This window comes from Typha latifolia, chromosome 1 (genome assembly GCF_019914945.1).
Source record: "Typha latifolia isolate L0001 chromosome 1, TyphaL0001v2, whole genome shotgun sequence".
NCBI lineage: Eukaryota > Viridiplantae > Streptophyta > Magnoliopsida > Poales > Typhaceae > Typha > Typha latifolia.
The window spans coordinates 7,042,231-7,059,750 of record NC_133086.1 but is presented as its reverse complement, the minus strand read 5'-3'; the positions used below and the strand labels follow the sequence as shown (position 1 = coordinate 7,059,750).

The 17,520-nt window shown below is 37.5% G+C and overlaps 3 protein-coding genes across 3 annotated transcripts; 2 read left to right on the top strand and 1 right to left on the bottom strand.

Moving 5' to 3' along the window:
* Positions 1 to 1,025: 1,025 nt before the first annotated feature.
* Positions 1,026 to 6,120, top strand: LOC140785903 (cysteine proteinase inhibitor 12-like). The gene is made up of 4 exons (XM_073134004.1): positions 1,026 to 1,428; positions 1,518 to 1,740; positions 5,428 to 5,573; positions 5,744 to 6,120. The coding sequence occupies exons 1-4, from the start codon at positions 1,243 to 1,245 to the stop codon at positions 5,897 to 5,899; spliced, it is 711 nt and encodes a 236-aa protein (XP_072990105.1). The 5' UTR covers positions 1,026 to 1,242; the 3' UTR covers positions 5,900 to 6,120.
* Positions 6,121 to 10,989: 4,869 nt separating this feature from the next.
* Positions 10,990 to 12,263, top strand: LOC140783701 (strigolactones hydrolase CXE15-like). The gene has a single exon (XM_073130679.1). The coding sequence runs from the start codon at positions 11,098 to 11,100 to the stop codon at positions 12,124 to 12,126; it is 1,029 nt and encodes a 342-aa protein (XP_072986780.1). The 5' UTR covers positions 10,990 to 11,097; the 3' UTR covers positions 12,127 to 12,263.
* A 2,048-nt stretch (positions 12,264 to 14,311) lies between these two features.
* On the bottom strand, positions 14,312 to 16,231 carry LOC140783709 (transcription factor MYBC1-like). Its single transcript, XM_073130692.1, is given in 2 exon segments — positions 14,312 to 15,832; positions 15,835 to 16,231. Coding segments are annotated over 2 exon segments (909 nt in total). The 5' UTR covers positions 16,012 to 16,231; the 3' UTR covers positions 14,312 to 15,100.
* Positions 16,232 to 17,520: the final 1,289 nt, after the last annotated feature.

Here is a 17,520-nt window from a genome sequence, read left to right as displayed (position 1 = left end):
AAGATTAATTCTAAAAATATTCTAATATTTAATATCACAAGAAGAGAGGTAATGTCAGTGTAAAATATAAAAAATAATAATTAAATTTGATGTGACATAAAGTTAATATTAAAATAATAAATAATATGAATTTTCATTGAGAACTAATAATATTTTAAACCAAATGATAAAAACACTCTTGATTAGATATAAAGCAGTAGTAATTAAGTCTTATCTAATCTATAAGCAAAATAATAAATTTTTAGTTATTATTAAATTAATTTTTTAATATTATACAGAATAAGATGAGAGAGAATAATGAATTAATATACTAGAAGATGCTAAAATATTATTTAGTTATTATACCAGAATAAAAAAATATACTTATTCTTGAAAATGGTTATTCCTCTATTCTTCTTTAAATTTTAAAATAAATAGTGATTTAACATAGTAGATGCGTAGTGTTTTATATTTAAATTCATATTGTGATCGTGCTAACAACTAAAACATAAAATATTCCTCTGTTCAATATCTAACAATAAATTAATGATCATTGAGAGGATCATGGATACATAGATATTTCACATGTTAGTTCGTCTATAATTATGCTACTTTGTATATTATTCTATACACTAATTAGATGGTTCCTTTTCTAAAAATTTTACGATTGAATTCTTTAATTGGATCTAAAGATATACCGTAATGTTGGTATAATAACATCACTTTTATTTTGAAATAAACTTATATTATGCTAAAATATATTTCACTTCTCTATAGCTTGATAAAAATTCGAATAACTCGCTCAATTTTTATTTGTGCTAGTTATTCTTCTTATAGTACAGACAGATTTATCTCTAATTGCCTAACAATCATTAATGTTAATATAAAAAAAAATTAAATGTCCTTTTTATTTTACGATAATTAAAAAGTTTTTAATAAAATCCTATGGGTTATAAATAAAAGAAACTCTTTTATATTTTTAATAATAAAAAAAAAGTGTCCACTGTTTTCTTCATCTTGAAGGGTCGCATCTCCTGTGGCGAAGCAAAGCAACGAGTCAGAAGTCAGAGCCTTCACCGTCTCCCAGCTTAGACACTAAGCAACCCCAGCAGCCGTTAGATCTTCCACGTGTCCTCCACGTGTATTCCTTTTAGGCAACCACAGGCGTGGAGGTGCATTCGAGCGACACAAAAATAATAACCGAGTGAGTGAGTGAGAGACAGAGAGGTGGTTTCAGTTTCATCCATAAAAAGGGATCGATCGATGGATTCCATCATCACCACTTCGTACTTCCTCGTTCTCTCTCTCATCCTCCTCCTCCTGTATTCTTCGTCAATTGCGACAGCCATGGCCGCCTTGGGAGCGCCTCGAGATTCGGAGGGTTGCGAGAACAGCCTCGAGATCGACGCCCTCGCCCGCTTCGCCGTGGAGGAGCACAACAAGAAGGAGGTGATTCCCCTCCCCGATCCGATCTCCAACGATCCGATTTCTTATCTTTAACTTTGGGGATTCATTTTGTCTGTCTGTCGGTCGATCAGAATGCTCTCCTCGAGTTCGCGCGCGTGGTGAAGGCGAAGGAGCAGGTGGTCGCAGGAACCCTCCACCATCTGACCTTGGAGGCGATGGAAGCGGGGAAGAAGAAGGTCTACGAGGCCAAGGTTTGGGTTAAACCGTGGCTCAACTTTAAGGAGCTCCAGGAGTTTAAGCATGTGGGAGAGGACTCCGCTTCTTTTACTGCCTCGGATCTTGGCGCCAAGAGAGGTAACGCTAAGTTGCAATCTATTGATTTCCTTTATCTTTCTGGTGAGATTCAACAACAGTGGATGCACATCAACTGTTTGTGTGAATGCCCATTGCTTTGGTCAGCTATTCGGAAGGAATTTTATAAGGATCTTTCTTGGAACTGAGGAGGTAGAGGGAGCATGAAAGAAATTATAGCTCTCTATTTGACGTGGACACTTTAGTTGGGGGTAGAGCGAGCATTTGACTGTTGTTGTCGTTCGTGATGGTTGGTGGTGGTGATGGAGTTTAATTAGGTCGTAGAAAAGTACATAAAGTTTGAGTAGTCGAAGACTTTAAGGAAATTGAATTATCTATCTACGATTTTGGGCCTTTGTTGCATCCGATTGCCACGCTTTAGTATACTTCATCTCACAACTGAGGGCTATGAAACTTTTAGGAGTAAAATGGAGTTATTTTTCTATGATGCAAAAGCGTTTAGGAGACCAAGGGTTTTTAGAAACTACAGAAATATAGAAATTGTGGTGGCAAACTCGCGGTACTACTTACATGTTTCTCCTTTTCCCCTTAAGAAATGTTTGTCAATTAGTCCTCTGTTAGGACCGTGTATATCAAGTCCTGAAAGCGGTTGATCCACTGAATTAGAATTTTTTGGGGGGTTGTTAGTGGTCCTCGTTTATGACTGTGTCTCAATTCCTGAAAGAAGCTGATCTACTGAGTTAGAATGTTTTTTGGGAGAAGTTTCGTTTAGTTCCCTGCATGATTGATTTATTTTTGTTCTAACTCCTCTTTTTATTATATCTTAGTCAACCCCTTCATATTTCTGTAAATATTCAGATAGCATGATGCTGTTGGTCTGGCCTATAAATTTGTTACTCAGGTTTTTTTATTTTTTATGCTATATTTCTTTATAACTTGGGCAATACTTATGGTGTTGCCAAGGTGCCCCAATTTGCAGTTTTAATGGTTTTTTAGGCATTGTTATTGGCAAGGTACGAAAAATCGGGATCGGGATTGACCTTCTGAAAAACGATACATATCGGCCGGATTGACAATATCAGTGGTCTGAATCATATTTGATATTTTTTAATTATTTAAATTCTAAATATAATTTAAAAATATAGAAAATTTTCTAAAAATTTAGAACAAATGATGAAAAAAATATAGAAAGAAAAATTAGTATAGTGAAAACTGAAAAAAAAAAGAGATTAGAGAAAAAGTGAGTGGAAGAAAACTAAACATAAGAAAGAAAAATTTTAGTGTAGTGAAGAAGAAGAGAAGAATGATATATGGTAAAGAGAGATAAAGAGAAACAAAAAATGAGAGAGAGAGAGTGAGAAAAAAGAGTGGAAGAAAGAGAGAGAGTTTGGATGGGGCCTAGATTGGGATCTGGTTTGGTTGATTTTGATTCGGATTAGCCGATTCTTCTAACCATAATTATTGGTCCTTGAGGAAAGAAAAATTTATACATGCATCGGTAGGAACTATAAAATTATTTTGCAAGTTCTCTAGGAGTCACTTTACTATTTTTCTCTTCTCATTCAAGTTGAAACTTTTCCTTTTCTTAAGGGGAACTTGAGATGCTGAAAACTTAAGATGAAACCCAATTGCTACTACGAGAACCATTTTGTTTTTTGATCTTCTCAATTAGTCTTATAAGATAATGTTAATCTTGTAGACTTGTGCATGCTCCACCATGATAGCATGTGTAGTTTGATCGAATGTAGAAGGTGGATGTATCGATTTATCTAGATTGGACACCTGAAGTACTTTGTTTTATGTTCACATGCGATGGAAATTTTGAATTATGTAAGAGATAATTTAATTCAAGAGATACTCATAGAAAATTCTATTTATAATTATTATACATAAACTCGAGAATTTTAGCATATATAAACTATTCTTAGGTTACTTGGTTGATAATAACAAGGATTGACGGTGCCAGTGAGACATGAACTTAGCTTGGCACTTGGCATGGCACGAATTGCTAGTATGTGTTATGTCGAGCTGTCTGCTATAGACACTGAATAGTTTTTATATTTTAGAGAATAATCTCTAAAAAATTTTAGGCCCTTAAAATAGGTTCTAAGGGCTAAATGAAAGTCCTTCAATTTTATATATTAGTGTGACATATGCATTTATATTCTGATCTCATGTTTTCTTAATTTTTCTTGGTCCCTCCTTTTAGGGGCAAATAATTTGGGGAAAGTCAACCTTTTCTTTGATTTCAAAATTTGAAATATAATTTATAAAGATCACACCAAAATGTGGTACTAGAAGGGATGAAAGAGACCATATTAGGTTTTATTAAAGTAAGATGCTTAATTATAGTGTCACATCGATGAATAGCTATGAAGTAGTATCAAGATATGCCCCTCGTATAGGTGCTGAATTCATTAACACAATACGTATTGACCCATGCTGGTGCAGCATTCCATGGACAATAGTATTCTTCCCATTGTTCACTAAATGGAGATTGAAGCCGGACTATTATCTTTAAGTTCAACACCTTGATTTTCTATTACCACATCTCCACCGAGGTTATTGTCATTTAAATATTTGATTTTGTTGGTATAGGTACATTTTCTCTAGTGATCAAAATTATATGGGGATCTGTAATTTTCTATTATCCTCTTGGATTATCAAGATAAAATGCTACCTATTGTTTGCATTGCTGATCATCAGCTAAAACAAACCTTTTGTAAGATAGGTCTGTTTATATATCAACAGTTAAGTCTGTCTGCTTAGGCTTTCATAGAGGTTCATAACTTAGTGGGTTTCATTGTCAAAATTCTTTATCATCTGAGGTTTGTCTTTCTATTGAATTCTTGAATATAGAAGATTCTTGTGAATTCATATCTTCGTCCTCTTTGATACTCTAGTTGCTCAGGAAATATCACAAGTTATCATGTTACTTTGTGTTTGCATATTGCAAAACAGTTTCAAGCTCCCTCCCTAACTGGCAATGTTGTCATCTGCACTGGGTGTTTCCACCATTAGGCGTTAAACAATCTTTGACCCATTCATTTCTCAAGGTTGTTTGTGGCCTACACTGAATCCCCGTTCAATTTTTAATATTATGTGCTCTTTATGGGTTAGATGTTTTAGGGTTTTGCTGTAATTTTGTGTTCCAGAAGTTTATTAACGCACCTTTGCCCCACTTATGTCAACCATCCAAATTGATTGTTTGCAACATGAAGGATCCTATCAATTAATGAATACCTATGTATATTTACCTATTCAGGCCATGCACAAGCAGTGCTTATGGGATCTAATATATCTATGATCTTTAAGCAACAATGTCATGCCTATAGAGCTGGCCTCGTATAGTGGAGAGCAATGCAGTACATACAAGATAAATCTTTTCAAGCTTAATCAAGCAGATAACTTGTGAGACAGATAAAGCATACGGAGCTGCTTGCCGACACCCTTGATTAATCTACTTACTATCCACGAATCCGCATATGTCCAATTGGTAGCCTGCTTTACTATTATTATTATTATTATTATTATAGCAATAAATTGGGAAAACATTGGAGCTCCTCTGGACCTTTTGGAAAGAAACTACTATGAGCCTGTTATCAATAGTGCTTTCTTTAATTGGTCGTGGGCTGAATTGCAGCATTCTTAGATCTCCTTAGGTTCACATTGTTGTGAATTTCAAACAACTACCCTGATGATGGTTATAACGAGTTAGTAATCTTCCAGATGGGCACGAACCTGGTTGGCGTGCTGTGCCTGCACATGACCCTGTGGTAAAAGATGCAGCAGATCATGCTGTGAAGACCATCCAGCAGAAATCCAATTCCCTGTTCCCCTACGAGCTGCTCGAGATCCTTCATGCAAAGGCGGAGGTTGGCTCTTCTTATCAATTGCTTCTTCTTGCCTTTGTTTTCCTTTCTGCTTAATATCACCCTAGTATTATTGAAGTTGTACTCGAGTTGTTATGTCCATTTCTACTTGCCTTCAAAATTGGTTGAATGCTCAAGAGTAGTCTTTTATGAAATCTTCTTCTGATTGATAGGTGATCGAAGACGCTGCTAAGTTTGACATGCTTCTTAAACTAAAGAGAGGAGCCAAGGAGGAGAAGTACAAGGTTGAGGTACACAAGAATCTGGAAGGTACTTTTATGTTGAACCACATGCAGCAGGAGGAGCATCTGGACTCTTGCAGTCAATAGATGTGGGGTTGGGGGGTTTTTTTTACCAGTGACTGCTTTGGCAAATGCTTTTGACGTTTGGCTTCTTATTTAACATATAGAGCCATAAAGCATCGTCTGTGATGCGATCTTTAGCTATAATTAGGTGAAATCTCAGTGGCATTTATGCTTGTCTTCCTAATGTCATCACGACTCACGTAATATATCAATTTTATCTATATATTGACATATTGTGATGGGTATCAGCACGTGTCGAAATTTTTGGTCTGGTCGATGTCATCGCCGACCCCTTTCTGAAGCCCTTAGCCTCTAAATATTTTAAAAGAGGACTAATAGATATTATTTAGTTTGATATTAGTACAAGGATTAATAATTATATTTAATATGACATAAAGTTGATATTAAAGTATTGAAGACTAATGAATTTGTATTAGGAATTGATGATGTTTTATATTAAATGATGAAAATATTTTTGACTATATGTTAAAAAGTAGTAGTAGTCAATAATATATTTTTTAAATAATATTATTTTTTATTAAAATTGCAGACTTAAAATATTATATATATTTAATAATTATGTATTTCGGGTAACGTAGGATTATAAGTTTGTACTGCAGAAAAATAATTTTGTATTTTTATATAAAATAATTATGTACTAGATAGGCATTGCGGGATAATAAATGTTATAAGTCCGTAATGCAGTGTAATGCAAAATTGTAAGTTTGCACTGCGATGTGATGCGAAGTTATAAGTCTGCACTTATTGTAAAATAATTATGCACTATAAGAAATGTGAGTTAATATAAGATTATAAGCCTACATTGCGGTGTAATGAAAAGTTTATAAATTTGCACTATAGTGTATTGCGAGGTTATAAGTTCGCATTATGAAAAAAGTGTACGGGTTTAATATTTTTATTTTATTTTTGTATAATTTACTAGTTTGAAAAAAAAGTAAAATCTCAACTGTAGGTGAGATGATTAGTATTTAAAAAAAAAAGATGATAGTGAAAATCTAAACGGTAAGATGATCGATATTTAATAGAAGAGAGTGAAAAGAGATAAACACAACTATAGCTGAGATGATATATAATTAAATATTATCTAATTTAGGGTTGAAATATGTCAAAATTGTATAGAATAAGATAAGAAAGAACGGTGAATTACTCTACTAAAATAAAGTAAGATTTTTAGTTATAACATCAAAATAAGAAAGCTTATTTTATAATAAGTTTATTCTTACTCCACACGAACGGGAGAGTAAAGCTTACCTTTCTTTGTGCTTTGTAAAGGTTTAATGTCCTTTCGGTATGGGTGGGATATCACTCTCTTATTTAATAAAAATTGGGGTCATTCCCCTGGTACAGATGGTGGATTATACTCTTGGTACAGTTGGCGTTTGCAATTTAATTAGTCAAAATCATTCCTCATCACAAACTTGAAGCCTTCTAGGAGTTTCATCCCCCTTTTGCCTTTTATCTCTTTATTTTGGGCTCTACTATTGGATATGGTTCTTTATTGAGGTAAAACCTGCTACGAGTAGTGTTCAAACCCTTCCCCACCATCTCTACTCTTATTACTTGGTAAAGCCACAACTGAAGTGACTGCTGCAACATAAAGAATCTTATTGATCTCTCAGTCATCCACTTTAATTGATATGCTGATCCTACTTTGTCTCAAAAGGTTTACCTGATGGAAGCAGGGAGTACATATTTGTAACCTGCTTTGTCTCCCCAGAATAAAGACTGAAGCCTTTGAATTAGTCTTTCACAAAGTTCAATCCAAATTGGCAGAGTGTAAAGCTAAGATCCCTGCCTATAAAACCAATCTTAAATCTGCAACAATATTTCATAAGAACCTAATGGCCAATGGGTAAGCTAAACATTTTGTTCTGAGATTTTTAGTAGGGTCTTTGAGGGTAATAAGAGGCATGTCTATCTTAGGAGATGGCATTTGACAATTGCTCCTTGTGAACAAAACTGTGGTCATGAAGCTTTGCTTGGAAGCAGGCTCATTGAAAATCCCTTGAGTCTGCATTATAGGTTGGTCTGCACCTCGCCTTTCAAACCGAATTTTATTCTAAAGGCAAGATACTTTCCGTCCACCTTATTCTGAGAAGCTAGAGCCAAACCTGAATCTTGGATCTTGTCTTCCTAAAGGAATCTCTTGTGAGAAATGTTTATTAGCTTCCTCAAGTTGAGATGTCGGGAGTCTTCGTCCTCGTGAGACATAAGTTAAGATTAAGGATTTGACTCATAAAGCAAAAAGACTCACTTTTAGAGCATTTGCTATATCCCCTTTGTATTATTATGCTCGAGTACTTAATTAGACATGTGTTTTAATTGTTGTTTAGTCTGTAATATAGCCACGTGTGGGTCTTGTCCTTGGAGCTCTTGTCTTATTTCTCCTCTCTTCTCTTGTGTCACATTGTAATTGGTTGCCTACCTTATAGTCAATTGTTTACGTTCTTCTTCGAAAAAATATCCTCCGAATAAACCTAGCCCCTTATCAAGTCCATCGTTCTGGATACAATGGCCACCAATATTTTCAGATCTCTCTCTCTCTCTCATTTTGACTTCTTAATTTGGAGTTTTTCTTGCATTTAATTCATTTAAGAGATTCGTATTTGTAGCTCTACCTCTTAAGAGTTAACTCATCTTTTTTTTTCATGATTAACGTCAAACTAACTACACTCCCATTTAATCAGCTTTTACATCCCTCTAGATTACAATTTGCTTAACCAAGGATTTCAAGTTTTATAGAGGATTACATGCACACAAAAAGAGAGAGAAAGCAATTAATTAGTCAACAGTGGATTAGTATAAGATCACAGCGGTGACGTATGCGATGTTATGAATATAAATTCATTTCAAACCCTATTGATAATGTGGGGAAGGAACACAGCAATTGTCAGGCAAGAGCTAAGAAAGTCTTCAAACTTTTTAAAAGATGGACTAAAGAGCTAATTTTCCCATTATTATAATGGCATTCGAGAAAACTCTTGAATCATTTCATACTCTCTCTCTCTCTCTCTCGTTTGTTAGCAGCCAGAGTCTCTTTCGTTCCTACTTTGACCAAATCATCAAGTTCCCATTAATTTAACAAGGTGGACTCAACCATTTAAATTTCCAAGCAATTCCTTATGTTTTAGTAATTTTATAATTAACACTCTCTCATTGTGCTACTTGTAATTTGATTCTATTCTTTTTGCCTATAATTTTTATATTACACCTTGAGTTAGAGTAAAACCTACATCCAGATGGGAATATTATGTTGAGACTGAGTTTACCTTTGGAAATTATCAAAAAATATCCTTGTCTTCTCTTTCTTTTATTTATCTTCTGAAAAATTCTTAATCTTATCAAAGGTATTTTTAGCAAATTTAATTATTATAGAGTTAGGTTAGGAAGTTTCTTAGGGATTTTTTTTTATAGTTTTATTTGTAGAATTAAATTTCTAGAGTTAAAGTTAGTCAAAAAGGAGGATATGGATTACAAACAGCTCAAAATTATTAAAATATAGCCTCGTTCACTTGCATAACATGAAGTTTTTTATCTGTTACAAATCTCCTTATACTAGTACAATAAGTAAACAATCACTAATCTCAATAATAGTTTACTACTATCTACTTCTCTCTCATCTCCTCTTTAATCCAATATTTTTATGTTTATCAAATAACCATTTTACTCTTGAAAAATACTTCAATCAACTAACATTTCAATCTCTCTTTTTCCTCTTTCTTTTCTCTCTCCTCTCTTCATCCATTCATTGTAAAAGCCATTTTATCAAATTATTGTTTTAAATTTATGTCATGCCAAATATAATTATTATATATCATACTAATTTATAAAAAAATATCATAATAGTTTACTACGGTATAACCTCTCTTATGCAAGTATAATGATAAACAAACAACTCAGATTACTCTTGGCTGAAGCTTGGGCTTGTCACAGTTTGAATTGAATTGAGCTTCAGTTTTATTTTTAGGCTCAGTTTGAACGGTTATTGGCTCATTTTAAGGCTTGACAGCTTGGAATTGATCCGGGTCGACTTAAATAATAGAGTTCAGTCTGGCTTGAAAATAGTCTAGTTTCAGACTTGGCTCGATCCGGCTTGACTTAAATTCTACTCATAAATATGCTCAATTCAAGCTCGAGCTTGGTCTGACTCAATTTGGGGGCTCAAATTAATTTTGAGCCGAGCCTAAACTATAGCCGGCTCGCTTCCACCCCTAGTCAGATATATCTCTCGCTCAGGCTCAGCTCATTTACACTTGTATAGTCAAATATGCTCGTATAAATGTATGGGTTAATTATGCTAACAACCTCTAAACTGTACATGGTCTTCACGGAGACCCCCTAAACTTTTTCAAGTTATAATGATACCTCTAAACTTTGGGGCAAAGTGAAATGGGTAATGGAGGTGATAAAAAACGCATAATAACTAACTATACCCTTAATAAGTTAAAGAGGTCATCAATTTAGCCATAACCAGCAAAATAAAATAAAATAATTAAATTAGAAACCACCATATCCTCTCCCAAACCTTCCTCTTCCCTAAACCCCATCTCGCTTCGTTGGCACACATGGTCCTCTTGATGGCGCAGCGACTGAGGGCATTCACAAGCCGCAAGACTGCGAACCCGTCTCCTCGGCCCTCGCCCTCACTGCCCTCTCCCTCATTGCACTCGCCCTTAGTGTCATCACCCTCACTCTCACCCTTATGACCCTCGCGCTCACCGCTCGGGCTGCCGTCCTCTGCCACCCTCCTCCTCTGTCTGATTCGATTCCTCCACTACGCGTGATTATCCTAACTTAATTAAAATGTCAAAATAAAATTATATTTAAATCTCTATTAATTTAATTAAAATACATAAAATTAATCTCTATTAATTTAATTGAAATATATAAAAAGTGCATTTAGGTTATTTCGGTGAAATATGACTAAGATGTAAATTGTCCAATTTTTTTCACGGCATACTAACAAAATGGTGATATTAAAATTTCTTTAAAATTTAGGGTGTTCGCATAATTAATCCTAAATTTATTTCACGCGTGAACGCGCACCCCATGTTCATATTATACACCCCAGAAACTGCCGTCCAGTTGCCCCGGAAGCTAACTAGATCCCAGTCCGCTTCTATAAATCCATCCCAATTCCCATATCTTTTCTTTCATCAACTCATCAACTCCACCAAAAACTATAGCAAGACGAAATAAAGATGTTGGCAGTTACGCCAAAAGAGCAGCAGCAGCCGTCGAATCCAGCGGTGGTCGTCGACGAGGTCAGCGGCTGGCTCCGGGTGTTTGATGACGGCACGGTCGACCGCACGTGGACGGGGCCACCCGAAGCGCTCTTCTTGATGGCCCCCGTCGCTCCCTACTCCGAACCCCGCGACGGCATCACCCTCCACGACCTCCCCGGCGACCCTCATCTCCGCCTCTACCTCCCCCAGCGGGAGGAAGATTCTAACGGCGAGCGCATCCCCATCCTCTTCCACTTCCACGGCGGCGGCTTCTGCATCAGCCACTCCTCGTGGCGCATGTACCATGAGTTTTACTCCCGCCTCGCCGCCGCCGTCCCCGCCGCAGTAGTCTCCGTCGAGCTCCCCCTCGCCCCCGAGCACCGCCTCCCCGCCCACATCGACGCCGGGCTCGCCGGGCTCCTCCGCCTCCGCTCGCTCGCCTCCCACCCTCTCCTCCTCTCCGCCGACCCCTCCCGCGTCTTCCTCATCGGCGACAGCTCCGGCGGCAACCTCGTCCACCACGTCGCCGCGCGCGCCTTGAGCCAGCCGGAGGATGTCCTCTCTCCTGTCAGAGTCGCCGGCGGGATCCCAATCCACCCCGGGTTCGTCCGGTCGAGCCGGAGCCGGTCGGAGCTGGAGCTGAAGCCCGACTCCCTCTTCTTCACCCTGGAGATGTTGGACAAATTCTTGGCGCTGGCGCTACCGGTAGGCGCGACGAAGGACCACCCGTACACGTGCCCGATGGGGGCGGCGGCTCCGCCCCTGGACGAGGTGAGGCTGCCGCCTTTTCTGGTGGCCGTGGCGGAGAGGGATCTGGTCCGCGACACGAATCTGGAGTACTACGAGGCGATGCGGAGGGCGGGAAAGGAGGTGGAGCTGTTGGTGAGCGACGGGGTAAGCCACACCTTCTACCTCAACAAGCCGGCGGTGGAGTTGGATCCCGTCACCGGGGAGAGGACCAAGGAGCTCATCCAAGCCATCGCCGACTTCGTCCGACGCCATTGATCATGACGAATATTATACTATGATTTGCTTCTAAACTTTTAATATTTGTGTGACGTTGCTCTTGATTACATGTATCTCGGTTGTAGTATCCAGAATAATACTTTGATTGCGAATATATTATGGAAAGTTCTAACGTACGGTAATTTCCAAAGAAAGTAAATCCAAGCCGAGGGAAAGACCTATTGCTATTGGTACCTTGGTCATAACTTTTAAGGATGAAAGTCAATTCAAATATAATAAATGCGTCGGAACTCAAATGAAAGCAATTCTTTTCTCTCTCTCTCTCTCTCTCTCTCTCCCTTCTCAATCAAAAGGGTATTAGAAACGAAACCCTCTTTATGTGTCAAAAAGAAGGATATAAGTCAATCGATAGCCAGATTATATATAGTTTGCGGAGATATAAACAAAAGTATAATAACTTGTAAAAGAAGAAGAAAACATTTCGCACTGGTGTATAAGATCTCTGATACTCCATGGAGGGTCATCATATCTGCATCTTAGGCCGCCGGGAGGGCTGGCTCTCTGACTGCAAAGGCCTCATCTTCCATTGGGGTTGGAACACAGGAACAGTGACTGGGAGACTTCCACTTGATAAGCCAGCCCCCATCCCATTTTCCAAAGACTAGCATTTTGAAGGTGACAATTTTTTTTTAGCATTTTAATTAACCCTTAATTATTATATAGCAAAGAATCCCCATTACATAGTAATGCCGTGTATTGTAAGCCAACAGATACTACTTTATGGAAAATGGGAGCATTTAAGCTAAAAATGCAATAAGTTTTCGAAACAAAAAAAGTAAGAGTAAACCTTTGTTTGTATTTTCTATGTGAATTGTGTCTGACTTTCTTATAAAAGAATATATATACGTCTACTGTAGAAAATAAACGTACTCAATTTTAAGAGCTCAATCTTACTACTACCAAAAACACTTTTTTTTTTTTTTTTACAAATAGCCCTAAAAATAGCATAAAACTTTATCTAATTTCCAACATATTTTGAAAAGATAGAACACAATCGGCAGAATGAGTTTTCTTTACCAAATGGCAGAGTTTTCTTTACCAAATGTCATTTAACTTTCTTAAGGTGCCCCTTCACAAGACACAACTCTTTGGACTTCTATAAGTCTGACAATAAGATACAGATCACATAGTGATGGACAATAATAGAAGGAAATAGGCTTTATAATTAGCTAATAAAATACTAAAATATAAGAGAGGAGAGTCCATTAGGTCAAATCTTTAAATAGAAAAATCAAGGGAACGACAAACATAGATGTTGGTCCTAGCAAGGTATGACTTCCATAACTCCGTCTTTGTCAACAGAGAATGAAACTTCCAAGATTTTGGTCACCAGAATCAATAGAAATAAAAGGAGGCCAACTCAATGCCGGTCTTGAGGAAATAAAGAGTCTATGCAACAGTCGTTGATAACGTTCCATCTAAGGCAGAATATACCGGCAGTGCTACTTTGAAGTAGAAGAACAGCTCCTTATCACAATTAATACACTTGGACAGTGTAGCACCAACTGCAAGCAGGTTTAGGAGAAAAATAAGCCAGAATATACCACAGCATAGAGCTCCTCATGATGTAAAACATTTTTTGAAGCAGTTTAAGGGTAACACTGTTGCACTCAAAAGTGGGAAGTGGAATAACTAAAAATCAAGGTCTGATGGTTAAGTACAATCTTTTGTCACGGAAATCTGAGTCAGGGGGACCAGAGGGATGCATGGATCTGGAATCAAGAGTATAGATTTCTATACCCATTAATCTGATCAAAGACAGGTTAAAGATATGCCTAACCATTTTCTGGACATGATTTGCGGTCAAAGCTAATAGGTTAACTGCAAATTGACTGGATAATCAAGCTGGAAAAGCATGATGGAAGTATTACATCCCAGATATAAACTAGGTTATGAAAACATTTTATACATCCTGGTTAATAGCTTATTAAGTTCTGAATCAGCAACATGAACATGGAAACTGGCAGAATCTATATTTATAATCAGCAGAAACTATGGCAGACATTACCCAGTACCTCTACGCTTATGTACCTATGGTAAAAGAAAATTAAGCATTCAGGAAAGGAAAAAAAAGAAGCAAATGAACTCTAGCTAAATGTATCGATTTGTTGTCAGATTTGATATAGGAGCGCCAATTTGATCATTCTTTAAGAGCAAATAGTAATTTGATAGAACTTCAGAAATTTCAGGCAGATTTGAGTTCAACAAAGTTTTGATATACATAAACATTTCGACAACCAACATAGTGTTCTGACAACTGCATTCATCTACAAGCAACCAAAGTTTCAACCCATTGTAATTTACAACGACCACCACCTGAAGGAGCTCACCCTTAATCAAGTTGATCTTCACAACGCAGACTGAAGATAAACTCAGATCTATCAGACTCATCCTTGGAGGGGGGAAAATAACAGACTAAATATTAAGTTAACAATTTCTCATACATGGCTTCCTTAGTGCCAATACAAAGACAGAATTTGAAGAAATGCAATTTGAACAAGTTATTCCTTGTGATCCATTCACTCCAGAATTCCCTCTTCTTTTATTGCATTCTTCCCAGGATAATACCAAATAGGATGACCACTTCCTTTTACTCGCCCACTAACCAACACCAATTGTCACCATTTCACATCAATACTAATCTAGCTCAAATGAACACAAGACATTAAACATTAGGAAATAAGATAATATGAGGGCTTTGAGCTAATCTCAGGCCTAATTACCTAACATGGAATCCAAGTCCTAAGAGCTTCTGCAGCAACACAACATGTAATCCTAACTACTACTAGGAACAATACCACAACATAGGCAACAAGGGGAACATTGATGATGGATTAGGACATTTTAAGAGAGAGAAGACCTAACTTTGGATTACTTAGAAACCCAATCTTCCCGTGGAAATTTAAATAATCAGAAGAACTAGGGGGATATAAGAAAAAGATTTATACCGGAATCAATCCTCACCGGTCGGGAAAAGAGTCAGCACCCTCCTTGCACTCCCGCCTCCTCCTCCCCTGCTTCCCGACTCGAAATCATCCGTATAGGATGGCTGCATCTGCAACAACTGAGACTGCATCATTCCAACCCCCGGGGACCCAACCATTCGATGCGTTCCGACCGGCAGAACGGCCTGATTTAAAAAACCATTATCAAACCCCGCGCCACTTCTGGCCGGCGGCGATCCCCCAAATTGCCCAAATTGCCTCTGCTGCTGGTAAAACTGCTGCGCATGGACTGGCACGAACGGCACATATGGCTCGGCCGGGCGCGGGCGCCCGGGGAGGAAGTGGTGAGGCACCGGGCCGGAGGCGAAGAGCTGTTCGGTGGCGGCGTCGGCGGCGGAGATGGGTCCGGCGCCGGCGCCACCGGAGGAGGCGAGGCCCTGCATGCGCTTGAGGTAAAGGCGGTACTTTTGGAGGTGGCTGGCGACGTTCTCGCGCGTGAGGCCGTCAACGCTCATCAGCTGCATTATGGTCTTCGGCACGGCGTTCTTAATCCCGAGGTGGGCGACGGCGTCGACGAAGCGCTTGTGGAGCTGCGGCGTCCATACCAGCCGCGGCCGCTTCAAAGTTCGCGCCGGCTCATCTCCGGCGGCGCCGCCGGAGACGGATCCGGCGGCGCCGCCGGAGACGGATCCGGCGGGGTTGTCGCCGGAGAGGTGGAAGTGGTGGTGGTTGGGAGAGGGGAGGTGTCGTTAGGGTTAGGGTTATTAGGGTTGGCGCTTGGGTTTTGGGTGGGAATGTCGAAGGCGAGGGCGAGGTCAGGGGTGATTAGGGTCTGGGAAAGTGGAGTAAGCTCTTCTGGAGAAGGGAGCTGCTCCTCCCAGTGAGAAAACCAATTGGGTTCCTCCGCCTCCTCTCTCATTTCTATTCCCCCCCCCCACTTATTCCGGCTTTTGTCTCTCACTCTCTCTCTCTAGAATAACTTTATCCTCCACTCCTCCCCCTATTCCTCCTGCTAGTACAAATCAGGAAGTAATAGAAGAATTTTTGAGATGGCGAAGATTAGAGGGAGAAGGGGGAGGAGAGGAGAGGAGTTCGAGGTGGATCTTTCTCTTTTGTTCTTTTGGTGATCACTGCTGATGCTCTTCTCTTTTTCTCTCTCTCTTTCTATAATAAATTACTATCCGTATGATGTGGGGGGGACCTACTAATACATTTGTTTGTTTGTTACCTTGTTTGTTTGTTTGCTTGCTCGCACCGTCGCGATCTTTTCCACACTGTAGGGCTATTATTCCTCCCTCTTCTCCTGTAATATTTTTAATTATATATATGGATATTGACGTGGATTATACTTATAAATTCGTAAATATAATTATGAAGTATATAAGTTAACTGTAAATTATAGTAAAAAATGTGTGAGATATACCAACGTACTCATCAAACTTTTAAATACTTATTTCTTCATTATTAATACGCAAATTTACTTCAAATAGTTACGATTTAAAATCTTGTATGTTTAAAAAGTAGGATGATAGTAATTAAATAAAAAAAATAGGAGAGTGAATTATAAAGTTATATAAAATATATCAGATAGATAGTTTTAAGAAAAGATGTAATAAAACACAATGTATATGATAACATTTTTCACATATGAGAGGTTTAAAATTTTTTAGATTATATTAACAAATAAAAAATGATTAAATATTAAATATTATAATTTGTGCCGGATATGTTATTATATTTTTCTTTATCAAAACTGTATATATTTTAAAAAATAATCTTACAAATTTTATAACTTGTGGTGATTTATTTCAATCACTAAATTTTAGATGAAGAATGTAATGGTAGATATGTTATTTTTATTTCTTTTCACTCCTTAAATTAAGTAAGCTTATTTTTTTTTCTCTTCACTTCATTACATCCAAACAAAATGAGAGAGAGCTTTTTTTTTGTTCTTCTTTGTTCTTTGATCTTTCTATCTTATCTCCTTTTATATTATCTACATCAAAACAAATGTTAGGTAACAAGTAGGAGAAGGGCAAACTTAGAATGGAAGAAATAAAAAAAATCCGAGTTGCCAAAAGAACAAAATATCTTTTTAGTGTAAATTTTCATGATATTCTAAAAGATGTTGGATTATAATTATTTAAAATTTTTATGGCAAGTATGTACAGAATAATAAAATAAAATAAAAGACAAAAAGTTCTTCATAATATCTTCTTATTTTATTTATTTTTTATGAAGAGAGAAAAGATGAAAAATATCTCACGCGGAATAAAAAAAATTTGAGAAGGAAGGAAGCAGCGGGACTAATGAATTCTTAAAAAGGAAAATGAGTTTTTTTTTTAAAAAAAATCCACTTGGTTTTCGCTACTTTAAATTAAACTTATTTTCAGTTTTATATTTTTTTTAAAAACTTTGTCCTAGTTTT